Here is an 18,217-nt window from a genome sequence, read left to right on the forward strand (position 1 = left end):
CACAGTATTCAAGTTAGGCTGAACTCTGAATTTAGGACAATTTAACCCCTCTATTCTTTTTTTTTTTTAAATCCAGTCTGCTGTAGATTTGCCATAGATGCAATTTCTGCCAAGTTCAGTCTGTCAGACAGATGTCGTCTCTATTGACTCAACACATTTGTGTTGGAAGCGATCTCGTGGCTGCAATAAAAAAAAAAAAAAAAAAGCGCAAAACAATTCCTCCACTACGGAAGCGTAATGCTGTCACCCGAGAAAAATAAAAAATATCAGTATCACATTATAACGTGAAACATTTATTGTTAGAACAATAAATTATCACGTTTATAACGTGAAAAGTTAATTGTTAGAACATTTCACATAACGTGATATTTTTCCCGTTATTACAATATACAAACTTTTCACGTTATAACGTGATAATTTATTGTTAGAACAATATACTATTTATCGCGTTATAATAACGTGAAAAGTTTGTTAGAACAATAAATATTTCACATTACTACAATATACAAACGTATCATGTTATAACGTGATACTGATATTTTTTAATTTTTCTGGGGTGGCAGCATTATGCTTCCGTATGGATGTACTAAGAGTAACATTTGGTGATTTTGAGTGTTTTGGTAAATTCAGGGTTTATTGTGTACACAAATATTCAAGGGAGGGAGAGATCACAAACATAAAAGCTGTTTTTGAGCCCATATAAGCAATTATGTAGATGCATGGATCTAATAAGACTGATAAAAGTGGTGTGGCTCACACATGACATCACATCTTTACAGATATATATTTTTATTTTTTTATTTGAAATGAGTTGCAATGCAATATGGGCACAAAGACACTTGTACCTTGACAGCCAAGAACATCGGTTACAAAACAAACATTTACATAATAAATTAAAGTACTGCAGTACCACATGAGACAGTAAACATAAAATCCCAGACTGGGGAATTATATTGCATTAAGAACAAAACCAGTTTATCAAATTTACAAATACCTGCAGGTATTTACAAAGGCAGCCTCTAGTTTTTGTTTTTTTTTTCCTCTTTTGTTCATCTACAAATATAAATCTCTGAACTGGAATTATGCTGATATGTTTGCAGAGAGGACCAGATGAAGCTCTGGCCTGAGATCCTTCAGAGAGCAGAATGATGTTTCTCATTTCATTATTAAAAAAATAAAATAAAATACAAAAAAGTATTGCGATGGATGTACATAACTGGTATCACATCAATTTCAAGCATTTGATTAACCATATTTTGATAAAATGAGACTTTGATACATTTTAAAAGAGTTTAAATCTTAAATGCCGAGATACTTGACATGTTTTTACATTTTTGCTGCAACATGCATTCGTCCCTTTAGTGTAAAATGTCTTAATATGTCTGTAAACCAATAAATAAATCACTGAAAATGTGTTTGCAGCGGTAAAGTGCATGCAGCCTATGCTGGGTTGTAAATGTTTTCATAGCTGGCAGCCATACAGGAAAAAGTCACATATAAATATAGGACTACGAGCTTTTGTTTTCCTTTAAAAATATTAAATGAACCTCTTAGTTTTTTTAGCAACTTCTGTGCAATCATCAACATTCACATCATTTCCTGTCCAGTCTTCCTTTTCTCTCCTCCTGGCCATAATCATAAGAGCAATCACTTACTGTCACCCAAAAACTGTAGACTCTACCAATGCTTTCACCTGAGCCGTTCACCAGTGAGCTATAGCTACTAACACTAAAAACACAATCCACATCTTTGAGATTTAATCATGTTGCACCACTGCATGATATAAATCATTATTTGTAATGCTACCCACTTAAATTGAGTGGCTACCTTGCTTGAGAACATTATTTAAAAGATAAAATGCAGCGACTGTAGCTGTTGGATGTTGAAGACAAACTTAAGAGTCTGAGAGGTCGGTACCAACCAAAAGAAGTCCTTTGAGTTCCAACACCGATGATTGTACCTGAGAGCTAGACTGGACCTGATCATGGATGGTGCACCTGTACCAGCCACTGATCTGAATGTGCATGGAGGACTTGCATTGTCTGGTGTTTGCAAAGGGGCACTCCCATGATTCAGGACTGCTCTCCCATCAAACAGAGGTTTCCTCTCTCAGTTAATTCAATTCTGTCTGACAAAGTCCCAGATCCAATCAAGTCAACATGAAAATGTACGGTTTAGAACTTGTGTATGATTTCTACTTCTACACTGAACCTACGTTGACCTGCTGCAGCGTTGTTTATGCGCCTACAATAAACTGACAAACCCTACATCATAACTTCTGCCGTAGCTCGACATACATTCCCAAGAAATGTACCTACATGTGAACTGCAAAAATGTGACTGTTCTCCTTGGTGGCTTTGCATTTCCTTTTATGCATTTCCCATGACGACTACTTCTGCTACTGTTAATTAACATCCATCAGCTCCAGCTCAAATAAGAAACGCTTCATTTGCTCAGTTGCAGGTACGCGCTACGGACTGCAAGTAAAAAACATAAGCTCAGCAGTGCAGAAAAGACTCCACACCGCCACCTAGTGTTTGCTCCTGTAATTACAGAGCAACAAACAACTACAGACAAGTATAAAACACCCTTATGGGGAGACCTGGCTCCCACTTTGCAAAGCCTTGCCTTTAACCCATTCTGAGATATTCCAGCTTCCTCTCCTGGAATGGATCCCGTCCATTGTTGTTCTTGTTTTAGTCTGGAAACAACAGACTTGCATGAGGAACATGTCACAGTTTTCCGATACCCTTTTTTTTGGAGAGTATCTACGAGTATTTCCGATACTGGCATTGGTATCGCAACAACTCCTGCTGGTAAAAGACTCTTCAGAGCCACAGAAGACAGAGCTGAAGGCTTACTGTCCAATTTGGAAACACAAAATCAGTGGAGTGTCCCTTTCAAGGCGAATTAAACGCTCACCCTCACTGAAACTCACATGCTGGATAACATCTCCATACGTTGACACGAGGCGTGTTTTTGTTGCCACTCACTCAGGTTTTAACATCAGTGAGATGTAGTGTGGTACATCATCCATGTTTTCCATCTCGACACGACCAGATACCCTGACAGAATAAAGTGCTACCACCATCTCTATAATATTTTAAGTCAAAGTGTTAAAAGACAGATCCCCCAACTGGTCAAGTATAAGTATAATCAAACCTGATGTAAACTGAAAATACGCCACCTAGCCAACAAAACAACCAGATGCAAAACAATGAAACACAAGGGATCTGAGGACTCACGAAAGGAACTTATGAGGGAGTTGTTTGGGGAGGGACATGTCATGAACAGCATTTACAAAAATGATTACCAAGTCTACCTGTGTAGCTCAAAAACCTCTTATCCAAAAATACACTTTATAAGTTTGTTCACCCAGCCATCACTTTCGACATCATGTGACTATTTGTCCCTTTTCTAAGAGTAAAAACTGTGCAACTTTTTCATTCATATACAAAATATTTCATTTTAAAACGTCCAGGTTAATCCGAACCCAACATACAGTCGAGACGTACAATTTGCGATATTTAGGGTTTCCTCTTTGATCCCTAGCATGCAGAGTTTTTGATCTCAAAATGCTACGTGCAATCAATGTTTCATTACATTAAAAAAAGAAAAGAAAAAAAAGAAAAGAAAAAAAAGAAATACAAGATATCAATAATGCTTGATAACTTCCTCCATTACCTGGCACTTTGAGAGTCACAGATTCTCCCAGGATTTGTTTCCCCTGTCAGGTAACTACACAGATTAATACAGGCTGACTGAAGCCTGATCACGGCGACAATAGAGTTGGAAATTAAAAAAAGAAAAAGAAAGAAAAGGCAATCTCCTTCACTCTTTCTATTAAATAGCTCCATGTGAAATCGGTAGGTGAGATGATTAGACTAACACTGATTACTGGCATCCAAAGACAAGTTATCATGCTGTCAGGACATTCAGGGATGTAGGAGTCAAGCATAGGGGAACAAAAAAAATCTAAAAGATCGCAAATGAAAAACACCACAGACAAAAAGTCATATACAGAGGTAAAAATTTCAGAACAACAAACGAAGGAAGGTTTTGATTTCCAAATAACCACAACCATCCCCTGCTGGTCTCCCGGGTGACTCCGGATACACAAGTTGCTCCTTCCGCTTTTACGTGGGACAGAGAACTGTGGAGACAGGAACACAGCAGCTGAGGACCAACGCTCATGTGCTTCACCATTAGAGAGTAATGGAAGAGCGACTACGATGGGGGTAAAAGTGTGTTGAGTGAAGAGGAAACGGTGTTCACAGGTGACAACAAAGCACGTAAACAGCTGCTACTACAAGCTGGCGGTAAAGGCAGATCACAGGCTTGGGGGAGCGTTTGTGTGTTTTTAAGACGGATGTAGCGCAGCCAAAGCACCAAGAGGAACTACAGCGAAGAGTGAGTGAGGAAAGGCTGCTGCATCTGGTTAAAGGGTGATGTGGCACAGACACAGAGGAAGAAGGTGGATGATCTGTGTTAGCCTCACAAACCTCGGTTCCACTGCTCTCATACCAGAGCTACCCAAAAGGACAGTGCAGCACAGGTGAAAGACAAGGAAGGTACACGTCAACAGTGACAAGAAAGCCATTCTTTCACTCTTCTAACAATGTGTGGGTAACAGCTGCAGGTGCCACAGTTTTCTCTACTATCTGCTTCCGTGTAAACAAAGAGATGAACTTTGTGCTTCCTCTTTTCGTCAACAGGGAGGCTTGTCTGGATGTCCAGGTTTTTTCTCAGTGAGGATTTTCTATACCGGCTCATCGAGCACTCCCAGTTCATGTCGTGGATTCTCATGCATGCCTTCTTCTTTTTAAGTTTGTAATTTTGTTTGTCATTTAAACCTTCACAAAATCATAAAGGTCACTTCAGGGTAGCTGTTGCCAAAGTTTTTGATAAATAATAATAATAATAATAATAATAAAAAGTTGAATCGAATAAACAATAAAAAGCATACATAATGATTCAAAAAAATATTCAAACTTATAGAAAAAATAAGCCATCTTTTTAATTAATATATAAACACTTCAAATAAAAAATAAAATATTTTCTGTGCATTATTTCATGTCATGTATTTTTTAAAAAAAAAGTAAAAAAGCTAGTGTCATATTGAAATTAATATTAAAAAAAAAAAAAGTTTTTTATATACATTCCTTAAAAAGGTTATTATGGTAGAACAATACCACACATAGCAAATATATTCTTAAGATAAATAAATAAAAAGTCAGATGTTTCGCCCTCATAGTTTTATAATCTTTTAGGAGCATTTATGTACACTACATTGAATTTAATACTGAATTGAAGGACTTAATTCCAAAGCAAACATTTGTACATATAGTTAAACTTGTAGAAATTACTGTTACAGTGTAAATTCTCCATTGGGTGCCAAGTAAAATAGCTCAATGAGAAATAAGCAACTGCTGAGCATCAGTTTGAAAAACAAAAAAAACAAACTAGTGCATCTCAGAGGCCTAAGAAAAAGGTATTTTAATCTTTTTCATCTATTCATGTTCCCCTAATAAAAGCCACGACAGGAGCTGGGAGCTTTGAGTGAGCGGACATGGAAGGAACCTAAAACAATAGTCCAGAAAGTGTTGTTTACCTTTGAGAATATAGTCTGTTAGGAGGCCAGGCACCTTCTCACTGTCATCTCTCATGGCATGCAGAACTGGCATGAAGAGAGAAAACATTTGAAACTTAGATACTGAACGCACACTTTGGAAGAAAATCCTCCTCAACAGACCGGGCAGACTACCACGTGTAATTGTGTCATCATTTGTCTCTGTGCTTGTGTGTTGAGAGACTCACTTGATGTGAGGATCTGAAGATCGTCCACAGAAGGGGGGCCCGATTTCTTTTCATAGGGAATTACTGTGGTCAGGTACTGAAAATTACACAACAAAACTGTTACAGAAAGAAATAATCACACTTCTTCATGCAATCTTGGAACGAAAAACATTGTGACAGGGTTGTGAAGCATGCCGTCTGTCAGGGTCAGAAATGATATAAACTTTTGGTAATTAAAAGGTTTTCTGCCTGCAGCTCCTGGTTGGTTGATTTCTTAATGAATGCATTTTGATATGAAGTAAGAAATCAACAATATCTCAATTGCATCATCTTGATTTAAGACAAATAGAAAAAACAACATACGGAGACAGTACAAGCTGCAACATAAAGATGACAGGTGGTTAAGCAATGCTTTGTTGAAAATAATTCATTTAAAAGGAAAAAAGTGTGATGCCAGAAGTGAAAAAAGTAATTTTGTTAAAAATTCTCCCAAAACAATAAGACAAACTGTGATGGAAGAAACATGCAATTAGAAATGAGAAGAACAAGAAAGTAGACCAGAAATGCATCTGCAGTGGAGAGAAAGAGCAGGGGCACCTGTTTGTCCCCTCCTGTGTGGCCAAAAGTTTGACGCAGGCCATTTTGAATGACACTGGAAAGTCCCTCCAGAGTGAGGAGCTACAAGGAGCAAAAGGAAGGAGGGAAAATAGATTGAGGAGAGATTATATGCTTTCTATGTCAAGGGAAAGAAGGAAAAAAAAAGAAAGACTGGAAAACCTTTAGTGCTATAATGAAAGTGACAACCATGCAAACCATCATGCGTCTCTCTTCATCATTGGGAGATGTGTGTTGGGGTGTATACTGTGTCCACGTCATTGATAATACTCGTGCATACGGGTCACGTATTTCTGTTCTGTCAACGCCCCCCAGGACACCATGACTCACCGTGCCATGTATGTGCGTGTTGGTTGTCCTCTGGCCGTTGGGCCCTGTTGTGGTTGAGGTTTTAATCTTCTTCTTCTTTCGAAGTAGCTCGCGGTGCTCCTTCTGCCGGTTCTGCACATCAATCAGCAGCGAGATGAAGCTGTTCTTCACCTGCACGTAAACAAAAAAAAAATCATTTCATCTATGCAGGATGTTAGAATAATAGTTTGTGTTATTTCTACTGATAATACTCCCAGAAGTCTGTTTTTAGATTCTGTCAGAGCAACTCTGACCGAATCACGACACTAAGGCAAATGACAGCTGACCTCTAACTTCCCGACACTCCTGAGAGCACTCTTGTTTTTGCTTTTTTGGTTTCAAACTTTCAGATTATGTCAAAGCTTTAATATATCAAAGAACTTAAAGAACTCAAAGAACTCAGAGAAACCAATCAAGTGCAATAAAAACCATCTAGCACCTTCCTTGATAACCATGTCTGCCTCACCTCTCACTTTGTATTTCCTTGTATAATTTGTATAATCTTTTTGTATAATTGTCTTGTAAACAGGTTATTTTTATTTTATTCAGAACCGTCCCTTTTCTTTTCTTTTCTCTTCTTTTCTTCTCTACCTCAAACTGCTGCACCTTAAATGTTTATTCTGTATCAAAGAAATACCAAATTTGTTTTATTGTTTATTTTACTACCAAAGAGCGAAATTACCGGAGTCAAATTCCTTGTTGGACAATGTTCGAACCTGGCAAATAAAGCTCATTCTGATTCTGAACTTCTGCACAATTTTCTAATTAGAGTTCAAGAAAAAAACAACAATAAATGGCTGTGGTCAATAGAAGTACCTCCTTTTCATAGTCCAGTTCATCTCGCAGTGCCAGAGCCTGGATTAGCTCTTCACTGTAGCGACGAATGGCCGCCTCCACCTCCTCCAGATTCTGAGACAGCTCCGACACCGGCAGCTGACGCAGTCCTGTCCATGGTACGGCAACACATCGTCAAAAACGTATTTGATGTACAGTATGTTGAGTATGTCAGGAACCTCTGTAGAGCTTCAGAGCTTCCTGAAGTATTTAACTGTATGGTCACAAACATGTATAGTACGAGTCAAAATCTACTTTTAAGACACATTTCTGCTTTATCCATTTAATGCTTATTGTTCTTCATTTCATTTATTTATTTATTCAAACAGGTTAAAACAAAAACAAAATAATCAGAATGCATAAAATGTATATACCGAAAAAAAAAAAAAAGAACAAAGAAAACCATAAGCAAAACAAAGCAAATTAAAGAGACAAATCTATATGTAAATAAATATTTCCTGTTTGAAAGGGTGTAGGATGAAGTTTCAAAAAACTTTTCTAGTCCTACCCCTTCTAATGTTCTGTTTTTACCGTTTCATCATTTCACACAACTTCAAAAGAAAAGCATAAAAGAAAAGAAAAAGTGGTTCAGCTGAGCAAGGCACTTTGGTCATTGGTTGTCAGTTCATGTGTCCATTTCCATTTTGTATCCATTAAGAGTAGTGTTTTTAAAGATTTGTTTAAACTTACTTAGTGATTTGCATGATTTCATTTCATCTTTCATTCATTCTCATGAGAAAGCAGGCGCCTCAAAGGCAAAACAAAATTTTACACAAAAGAAGCTGAGCATATTAAAAGGAGAGGAAAGCCTTTGGCAACATCTGATGCATCTTATAGTTATCACGGTGATGAATAGTAATGGCTGTGTGTGCTGTGAATAATGTGCATTCACTCATTTGGAGCCAATTAATATTATGGAAAAATACGAAAAACAAAAACTTATATCTTATTGGGTACTAATATATTTTCTATACCAATCCATCCAGGAATATCATACAAGCCAATTATAATGTTCTGATTACATAACATTTGGGTCAACACATTCCCTGTCTGTTCTTTTTTAATTCACATTACATAAGAGCATTAACACGTGTGTGCATGTGCAGTGTCCCCGATAATGATTCATTTAACAATAATTGTGAAATAACACAAAAGGGGCACTAAAATACTGGAGGACCGTACCCATGTGCAGTGTTACTCACGTTCTTCGCAGCTCGTGTTGGAGGCGGAGCGTTTCAAACTGTGAAGGTCCTGAGAAAGCATGGACAAGTCGGACTGGGAGGGACTCTCATCGTCATCAGGGTCCGGAGACTCCTGCATCATCTCTTCTATCTCTTCTATCACCTTTAAGGAAAAGAAAACGCACACAAAAACAAATATGTTCACAACTGTATGCTTTTAATGAAACCTTTCAGGCAGTAGCATGGATATTTATAGCCTAAAACAGTGTTTTCTTCCATAATAATCACCCAACACCTGTTGACAGAGGGGAGTTTCCATGCCATAATAAAAGGAATAAGGAAGACATGTCCTTTGTTCAAAAGCTGACATGATTTCCTGACATTTTAATGAAACATCAGTGCCATGCTTTGGTCAAAATATCACAGGTACACTACAACAGCCCTCTTTTTAACCACTTTTTATAACATCCAGCTGTGAAGGTGGAGTGACCGACTCAATTCTGTTTCACCTCCCTCTTCTAAGGAGTATGCCTTTTTGGGATCTGTCATACAATATTGATTTTTCCACTTCCGGGGTGCAGTAAATGCTGCATTATGGATAATTCTGCACAGGTCTGGATCTGTGATGTCACAGAACCCGCAAAACCAATCATCTCATTGAATTACACATTGTCAGATAATGGAAGCCCAATAGCAGGTGACAATGTTGTGTTACGTCTGGGTTTTTTTTTGGGGGGGGGGGGGGTTGTTAGTCACTCCAGACATCTAATGGACATTGTCCCCATTGCATATCTCATTACAGCTGATCTTTGTGTGAAAATGAGCATGTTATGAAAAAAAAGAAGAAAAAATACAAAACATGATCAATAATCAGGATAAGATACAAAAAAAAAAAAAAAAAAAAAAAACACTAGAAGCTTTTCTGTGACATTTTTCATTTGAATCATAATGTCATTCACGTGAAATGTGCAGACCCAAATAACTCATCTTTGACTGAACGCAACACAAGTTTTTCGACCAATTACAATCAAGATAAGGGTGTTGCTAGGTTTCCATTAAAGGCATAGTCTATGATCGTATTCAAAAACATTTATTGTTATACAGGGTGAAATGGTCCTTCCATCCTGAGAGTAGCCAGTGAATAATGTGTTCAGAAAAATGAAAGAAAACAATCCGACCTCTCTGACAGCTTTAATCCTGTAAAAACTCTGACCAATCTGTTATTTGCGCACCGAATGAAACGGATTGGTTAGAGCACCAGAGGATTGGCAGCGGGGAAAGAACCAATCAGATGCCTTCATATTAAGAAGTGTGGGCGTGGCTTTGGACGGAGCGCTGACGGGAGGGGGTGGAGCTTAGAGGAGGTGCCACTTTCAAATCTTGCTAGCTCTCCAACATTACTGACTATACCTTTAAGTAGTGGAATAAGGGCAGTTTTTCATCCTACACAACGTTACTTCAACCAGACTTCAATCCACAGCCTTAGTTTTGAGAAAAGTCTTCATGATAGAATATGCTTTCTAACTTACCGGTAAGTAGCAAGTAAGAAGTTGCTGAGCAGTTTAACAACGTCACACGTGCTTCCATACACGATTCATGTAAATGACATTTTGATTGAAATGGTGAATGTTGCCGAAAAGCAACACTAGTTGACTGATGTAAAAATCCAGTAATAAAACCTGTATAGCCGGACAAAATGGTAATCTCGATGAACAGCAGCTATACAGTCCACGTGTGTGTGTGTGTGTGTGTGTGTGTGTGTGTGTGTGTGTGTGTTACCTGATCAGCTGTTAAGAGCGGCTCGTCATTGATGCAGGAGACAATGATTGAGTGCATATCCAACTGTTCTCTCAACTCCTCGTCGTCATCTGACAAATCCAAAGACTGGTTGTCCAAATTCTGCCCCAAAACAAAGAAGGTAAAGCCAGAGATTCAGAGACAACAAAGAGAAGATTTAGCAGTCTCTAGGCAGAAGTTTTAAAATGTTCCGTTTAAAAGTTAGAAGTCTGGTTTTTTTGTGAGCGTTCCTTTGTAAATCCCATAACTCAAACTCTGAGCGGGATGGATACTGTAGAGAAGTCAAGGGAGCGCAACAAAAAGTGACAGACTGAACAGATTTGGAGTTGCTTACAAGAAAGAAGACAAAAACAACTCTACAGGAGTGTTTGTTGCGGTGCTGATGGAGGGGACTCTGGAGGAATGTTGCATATTTCGCTTAGAAATAGTTGTAGTCTCTACTGGTTTCAAATGCTTATTTAATATTAAAGAGCTAAACTTCTTACATTTGTGTCTCAACTCCTCATCAATTTGGTATCATTCCTAAAACTATTCAGATTTATACTAATGTAGTCCATGTGATTTAAAACACAATTCGTACCTCCTGCTGAGTGAGCTTGAGGGAAGGCAGGTGTAAGGTTCGAGTGTATGAGGTTTTCCAGTCAACAGGCATCACGTGGCCATAGTTACTTGTCAGAGAATTCCACACCCTGGAAGAAAACACAGAATCAGCTCTGAGCAAGAGAGAGAAGGGTGTCAAACAACAGCTCTCGGCTTCAGATAAGAAAAAACAAGAAATGACGGTTTCCTTCTCTTTCCACTGTGACACGGCATTAATTGGCAGTTTTGTTTACCGTTCTCAAAGTCACCTTCAAGAGTTCAGCGTGTTCCTGCTGAAATATCACATGCACAGACTAAAGATGAATCAACCGTCCTAATCACATATATCACACATACCATTTACCCAGAGTTCTCCGAAGAGACGTGTGACACACACAGCTCCATCAGACCTGAAGGTCAGAGAACTGTCTGGAAATCATCTGTTACTGATTTCTGTGAGCTGATCATTATAGGCTTACTGACAGTATCAGCTGGTTCAGAAATAATGTTGCCATTGTGCCAACAGACTGTTGACAACATTTTTTCAGCATGCACATTTGGAAAATATGAAAGCCAAACAGATGGTTGTGTCGAGTCTGAAACTTGATCAATTTACAGTGAAATCCATCATCTTGAAAAACCTCATGCTTACCAGAATTGAAAAATCTCGTTCAACGTCCACAATTGTGTTTATGTAGGTTTTTTTTTAATGACATGCATGTTCAAAAGTTAGTATACTCTTAGGGCCTGATTTACTAAGATCCTAAATAAAGAGTACTAAATTGCGTGTGCACTGAAAAAGTTTGCACGTGCTGTTGTTGTGTGTTTTGCGGGTGATCAACTAAGAATGCGTGCGCAATTGATAACAGGTGCAAACCGCAGTATTTAAATGAGGTGTTGCGTGTCTTACGGTTTGCGCCATGGAGAGTCTGGATGGAAAGCAGGATGGCAAGCGCAAAATGAAATTTGACGAGTTGGAGTTAGAGATATTAGTGGAAGAGGCAAATAAACACATTCATGAACTACAGCAAAGAAATTTAAACATTACCAAAAGAAACGCAATATGGGAGAAAATCTGCGATAGAATAAATGCAGTTGGTAAGACAAAAAGAACGGCAGATGAGGTTAAAAGAAGGTGGCAAGATATAAGGCGAAGAACTAAAGAAAAAGTGGCCTTTAATAAAACTTGTGCAACCATTTTTAAAATAGCATGCAGCAGAATAAAGACTCTCTCTCTGCGTATTCTTTGATTTTGGCGATGTCGCCTCCTTGCCACAATAACAGCAGCCATCGGTGCGTAATGCTGGGCAGATTAGCACCTTCCTTTCGAACGTATTAAATACAGACGCAATCACAATCCCCGCAATTACTTTCAGGCTTGGTAAATCTCATTGCGTGTGGTAAATGAACCTATTTGCATTTTCACCTCCCAGTATTTAGCGCTTTCTGGCGGGTACGCCCCATATTGATTATTCATCAGGGCAAAGGTACTAAATGAACAGCGTGTGCTATTTTGCTCATTTGAGAGGCGCAGTCCTCTTTGCGCGCTGTTAGTAGATCAGCTTGCACATTGGTTTGCGGGTGATGTCAAGTTTGCACACGTTTTTACGCACGCAAACCTTTAGTAAATCAGGCCCTTAATCTGCTGTTTATTTGGCAGGCTATAAACCTGCTGTTGTTCACCTTTACTGTAATTTATTGTCAATATCATTCAGAATTTGAAAGAATATTTATCTTAAGTTAAATGCAGGTTTATTTAATACTGTCTGGAAGCTCCTGTCGTGTTCAAGCAGGGAAAAAACAATGTATGACCCAAAAAAAATCTGAAGGTCTTTTTTTGGGGGGGTGGGGGGAACAAAACAATAACATCAAAAGCACATGCAAGTCAGTTTTTGTTGTCTTGGCTCCGAGGGTGTAAGCAGCGACAGGATGGATGCTGTGAACCCATGTGTCACACTAGCTCTGAATTATCATAACCCCCCCCCAACACACACATGCACTACTGTTTATATAACATGCCTGTTCCTCCCTCAAGTGCTCATGCACTGCTTGGTGAAGAGTCGGGTTGTTCTAAATAGGGCAAAGGCTGGCAGGAAACATTTCTGCGCCCCAAGCGCAGACAGTGTCTCGAGCACGTGAGTCCATGCCAAAACAAACCATTAGTTTCAGATTAACTGAGTCAATTTAAAATCAGGGTAAGTAGCAGCAAGACCCTTTATTCGTTTCTGCTTCAACATTGTACAAATTTGCCTGAATAAAGTGATGCAGGTGGCTGTTTATCTTGCACACATAATCCATGCATGACTTGGCCTCAAAACAATAACAGTTCTCCTCTTCTCTCCTCATTCAAACTGAAGTCCCCAAACATGCACACACACACTTCAACCTTGTCAACTTGTAGTTTATCGGAACCGTGGTCTTGCTTGACGACTTATTAAGAGGCTGGGCACATCCTGCACAAAGTGCAGCCATCCAGAAAAGACTCTTACCGAGCCTGGCACTGCTCTTTGGGTTGCACCAGGCAGCTGTCCAATTATTTCAATTCCTTCTTCCCCTGTTTTCTCCCAACAACCTTTATTTCCCCTGTTGCAACCATCCGTCCTATACCCCCCTTCATCTCCACAATTACAAATACCAGGCTAAAACCCTGATATGTACACTTTAAGCCGGGCATACACTGTGCGATTATCGGCTCATTTTGAGCCGATTTTCCAGTCGTGCAACTTTTTTTTTGATCGGGCCCGATTTTGACCCAATCGTGCCTCGTGCAGTGTACGTGGGGTAACGACGAGAGATTAACACCTCACGACGAGCTCCCGATCACAAATCGTGAGGTCGCAAGAAAATCAAGCATGTTTGAAATCCTGGTCGCTCCTCGTGAAGGCATCGCATAGTTGAAGCAGCTACGACCCGATTTGCCTCATCCTTTCACAGAGAGCATGCACAATCTCTGATGTCACGTCAAAAACTATTATTTGCAGTTTAAGTGTTGCAAATTCACATTACAAATCATGTTTTAATAGCAAAAAAAGACCGCATTTCCACGTACGGTGCGGGTCGCCGCGTACCCTACGCCGTAGGCTCTGCGTTGGTGTAACGCGGAACCATAAATCAGCCTTTAGTGTGTGCGCTGTCTGCTGTTCGGAACACTTCTCTTTTTTCTCTTCTCATTTTGCTGGGACGCCGGTTCCTCCGCCGAGACAACTTTTGCGGTATTCTTTGTTGTGTCAAAAAATGATGCGCAGTGCCCACACCCAATCAGAAACGGTACAGATATTTTGGGATTTTTTAAATATATATATATATATATATATATATATATATATATATATAAATAAAATAAAGGATCCCATAACCTTTGATCAGGTGGGCAGGACGCACGTTTGGGTTGGAACAGCCTACCCGTGCCCCAGAACCGGCCTCGAGTTCCAGTACAGAGAGGTCCGACGGGAGGATTATGATCGTATAGTGTGAGCAGACGGGTCACATCCGAGCATCGGCTCGTACAGTGTGAGACCATAAATCGTGGGCTCTGAACTTTTGAACTCCGCGATCTAGTCGTGCAGTGTGAGATGGGGCTGTCTCATACGATTTAAAATATCGCACAGTGTATGCCCGGCTTTAGTTAAGGCATGCACGAGTAAAAAAAAAAAAAAGTCCATGCCACCAATGTTTTTCTGAAGTCTGTCTACATGTCGTCCGCACTAATGTCTGCCACAACCAGCTGACATTTGTGACACAACCTGCCTAAGTATTTATTTAATAAACACCATCAATGTTAATCACAGACATCCACAAACAAAAGGAACCTGTTAGGATAAATGTTGAATTGAGATAGTTTGTCAAATGTCAAATTAAATATTTGACAACTATTTTAAATGTATAAGTTTGTTTTCTACTATAAATAAAGCCTCCTCCTAATGTTTAATTCTCAATTCGTGACATGTTAAGGGTCAAGCAAACAGCTGCCTATGCTGTTGCTTGTTGTTTACAAATCAAATATAGCCAATAAATGTGCCAAAACTATGCTGCCCAAGTAAAAAACAACTCATCAAACCAATATCTGATCAGTAAATTAAGTCCGTATCAGGCCCTGATGCTAATATTGGAGTCCCAAAAAAAGATTAATTTTGATGGTCCTGCCCCATCTGAAACTATGTTTCCCCAAGTTAAGAAAGAGCCTGTTTTAGCAAAGAACTAAAGGAAAGATGACAGATTCTTTGAGATAAAATAAATAAAAAACATGCAAGTAAAGTCCATTTCCATCACAACTATGTTCACATGGGCCTATATTGCTAAACAAACACTGAAAACAGATCCATATGTATTAAAAGACACCTGTGTTAGACAATTCTTTTAACAATGTTTTGATAACTTGCAGGGCTCGGCTGATACAGTTCTTTGTTTAAAACCCAAGCACTGCAGACAGAGTTAACTATGGATCTTCCCATGAGAGGGAAAACAAACCAACCAAACAAGAAAACCCACAATATCAACACTGGTTAAAAACAATATTTGACCATCAAAATTTGAATGCCTCTGGTCTTGCAACATGATGCCTTTTGTCCAATAATCAAGTCAATTTTAGTCTCAGAAGAGTCCAGATTTTGCGTGGACGTGTCTGCATCTTGCTGATTCATACTGACAGCTATGACGTCTGACAATCTGTGAGAATCGATGTGACTGGCTGACTGCTTGTGCAGTAATCTTATATTGTCACGTTAATGCATAACTGAATATCCAGTGGCTCTGACTGAAAGGACAAGCGCACTTGTAACTCAACCATCTTCCATCTTCTACACCCACTTCATCTTGTTTAGGACAGGGTTCTTCAACCTTGGTCCTCGGGACACCCTGTCCTGCATGTTTTAGATGTTGCCTTGCATCATCACACCTTATTCTAATTAATGGTTGTCATCAGCTTGTCATCCAGGTCTGCACAAGTCCGTTAATGGCACAGTCATTTGTATCAGGGTGTGCTGAAGCAGGGTAGCATCTAAAACATGCAGGACAGTAGATCTCGAGGACCAGGAGTGAAGACCACTGGTTAGGGCAGTGGTCCTCACTCCTGGTCCTCGAGAGCCGCTGTCCTGCATGTTTTTGATGTTTCCCTGCATCAACACACCTGATTCTAATTAGTGGTCATCACCAGTCTTTCCTCCAGGTTTGCCAGTTCTGTTGGTGACACAGTCATCTGTATCAGGGTTTACTGGAGCAGGGAAACATCAAAAACATGCATGACAGCGGCTCTCGAGGACCAGGAGTGAGGACCACTGGTTTAGGGTCACAAAGCCCAACCCAGTTGTCATCATTGGTTGACAGCTGAAGTAGTTAAAATAAGTTGGGACAGGTCTCCAGTCCATCACAGGGATACAAAGAGGCATGCTTTAGTTTACTTTTGTAAACTTTTGCATACTTTTGTTTAACATGTTTGACTAATTGCAAAAGTATACCAACAGCTTGCTACTAATAGAATAGAATAGAAAGCCTTTATCATCATTATACTGGTACAATGAAATTAGGCAGCAGCTCCGTAAAAGTGCACACATGCAAAGACTATGTAAAAAAGTACTGTAAACAACAAAATGAAAAATAGGAAACATAAACACACACACATATATATATATATATATATATATATATATATATATATATATATATATATATATATTATATATACCGTATTTTCTGGACTATAAGCCGCTACTTTTTTCATAGGTTTTGAACCATGCGGCTTATACAAAGGTGCGGCTATTCTGTGGATTTTTCTTCCACCGCTCGTGGCGCTCTAACCGGAATTAGAATCAAAACTAAGACAAAATAAATGCAAAGAAGAATACGCTACTTCTTCTTTAGCAGATAGAAGTAGGTAGAAGCAGATTTCAAACAGATAAATAAATACCGGCAAAGTTGCTGCCGTGTTAAAAGACACTGTTAGGAAAGGATCTATTTAGGTACAAACATGTACATCATTTACAGTTAAAAATCCTTCTGTACATGTAGTAAATATCTAATCTAACAACACAAATATCTGCAGCTTGCATATCTTTTTTTTTTTTTAATAGAGCAGATGCGGCTTATATACACAGGTGTGGCTTATAGTCCAGAAAATACGGTGTGTGTGTATATATATATATATATATATATATACATACATACATACATACACACACACACACACACACACTATAAAAAATAGGTAAGGAATATTGGAACATTATGGATGGAAAATAGAAAATATTGCACAGTATGAGGTAGTTTATTGGTTTGATTCATACCAATGAATCAAACATTAAATGCAAAACTGGTAACGTGGCATAACTCATCCTCTGAAACACACACGCAGACACAGTAGTTTTTAAATTGCTTTTGTTACTTGCCCTAGTACAAATGTTCGTGTTTCGTGAGTAGGGACGTGATAAATCCACCCTGGGAGGACTGTTATTTTGCTGAATATTTGCTGGATCCATTCAGCCAAACTTTGCCCTGCACTGATTGAAGCTAAAGCCTGATTTATGGTTCCGCGTCACACCGACGCAGAGCCTACGCCGTAGGCTCTGCGTCGGTGTGACGCGGAACCATAAATCAGCCTTACCTTACATCGGTGCGAGGCCAGCCGGCGGGGCTGAAAACTGTCAAGCCGAGAGATTAAAAGTCAAAACGGGTCAAATGTTCACTCACTCGTCGTCTTTCAGGAAGTTTTCCTCCGTGATAGGGTTAATGGGCGCTATGTTCTCCGTGGCAGCGTTGTAGTTGCGGAAACACACCGTGAGCTTCTCGTCGAAGTCGTGGACGAGATCCTCCATGGACTGGAAGCTGCAGATCTCTGCGGAGAAACTGTTGTCCAAGTCGGAGAAATCATCCCCGCCCGATGGCTCGGACACGTTTGAGTTCAGCTGATCCAGCTGCTCCTCGGCTTCCGAGGACGACTTGAACTCGTTAAAGTCCTGCCAGTCCTCGTCGAAGTGGGCTAGAGGCGCCGCCATGACTGCAGTGCTGGCGGCCAGTGGAGCCGCTGCTGCTGCTGGTCGCGGCTTTATGCTGCGTTCCATTTACCTCGGAGGTCG

General features: G+C 39.5%; 1 protein-coding gene across 3 annotated transcripts; it reads right to left on the bottom strand.

Annotated features, from left to right (window-relative positions):
* Positions 1–772: 772 nt before the first annotated feature.
* fez2b (fasciculation and elongation protein zeta 2b) lies at positions 773–18,217 on the bottom strand. 3 transcript variants are annotated; one of them, XM_061746511.1, is made up of 11 exons: positions 17,832–18,217; positions 11,152–11,260; positions 10,554–10,673; positions 8,796–8,937; positions 7,576–7,703; positions 6,742–6,891; positions 6,394–6,474; positions 5,818–5,893; positions 5,612–5,677; positions 4,503–4,529; positions 773–4,153 (listed from the first exon to the last, which is right to left on the bottom strand). In XM_061746511.1, exons 1-10 carry the CDS (start codon positions 18,200–18,202, stop codon positions 4,519–4,521), a joined length of 1,254 nt encoding a protein of 417 aa, XP_061602495.1. In that variant the 5' UTR covers positions 18,203–18,217; the 3' UTR covers positions 773–4,153; positions 4,503–4,518. The 3 variants fall into 3 exon arrangements, with proteins under 3 accessions (XP_061602495.1, XP_061602494.1, XP_061602496.1); XM_061746510.1 differs by lacking the exon at positions 4,503–4,529; XM_061746512.1 differs by lacking the exons at positions 4,503–4,529; positions 6,394–6,474.

The sequence above is a fragment of the Cololabis saira genome, chromosome 18, assembly GCF_033807715.1.
Source record: "Cololabis saira isolate AMF1-May2022 chromosome 18, fColSai1.1, whole genome shotgun sequence".
Taxonomy (NCBI): domain Eukaryota; kingdom Metazoa; phylum Chordata; class Actinopteri; order Beloniformes; family Belonidae; genus Cololabis; species Cololabis saira.

Coding starts and splice junctions, on each gene's coding strand:
- fez2b (XM_061746510.1), bottom strand. CDS start 18,202: ATGGAACGCAGCATAAAGCCGCGACCAGCAGCAGCAGCGGCTCCACTG. Junction 6,475..6,741: donor ACACGCACATACATGGCACG/GTGAGTCATGGT, acceptor TGCTCCTTGTAG/CTCCTCACTCTGGAGGGACT. Junction 5,678..5,817: donor TCTTCAGATCCTCACATCAA/GTGAGTCTCTCA, acceptor TCTTCATGCCAG/TTCTGCATGCCATGAGAGAT.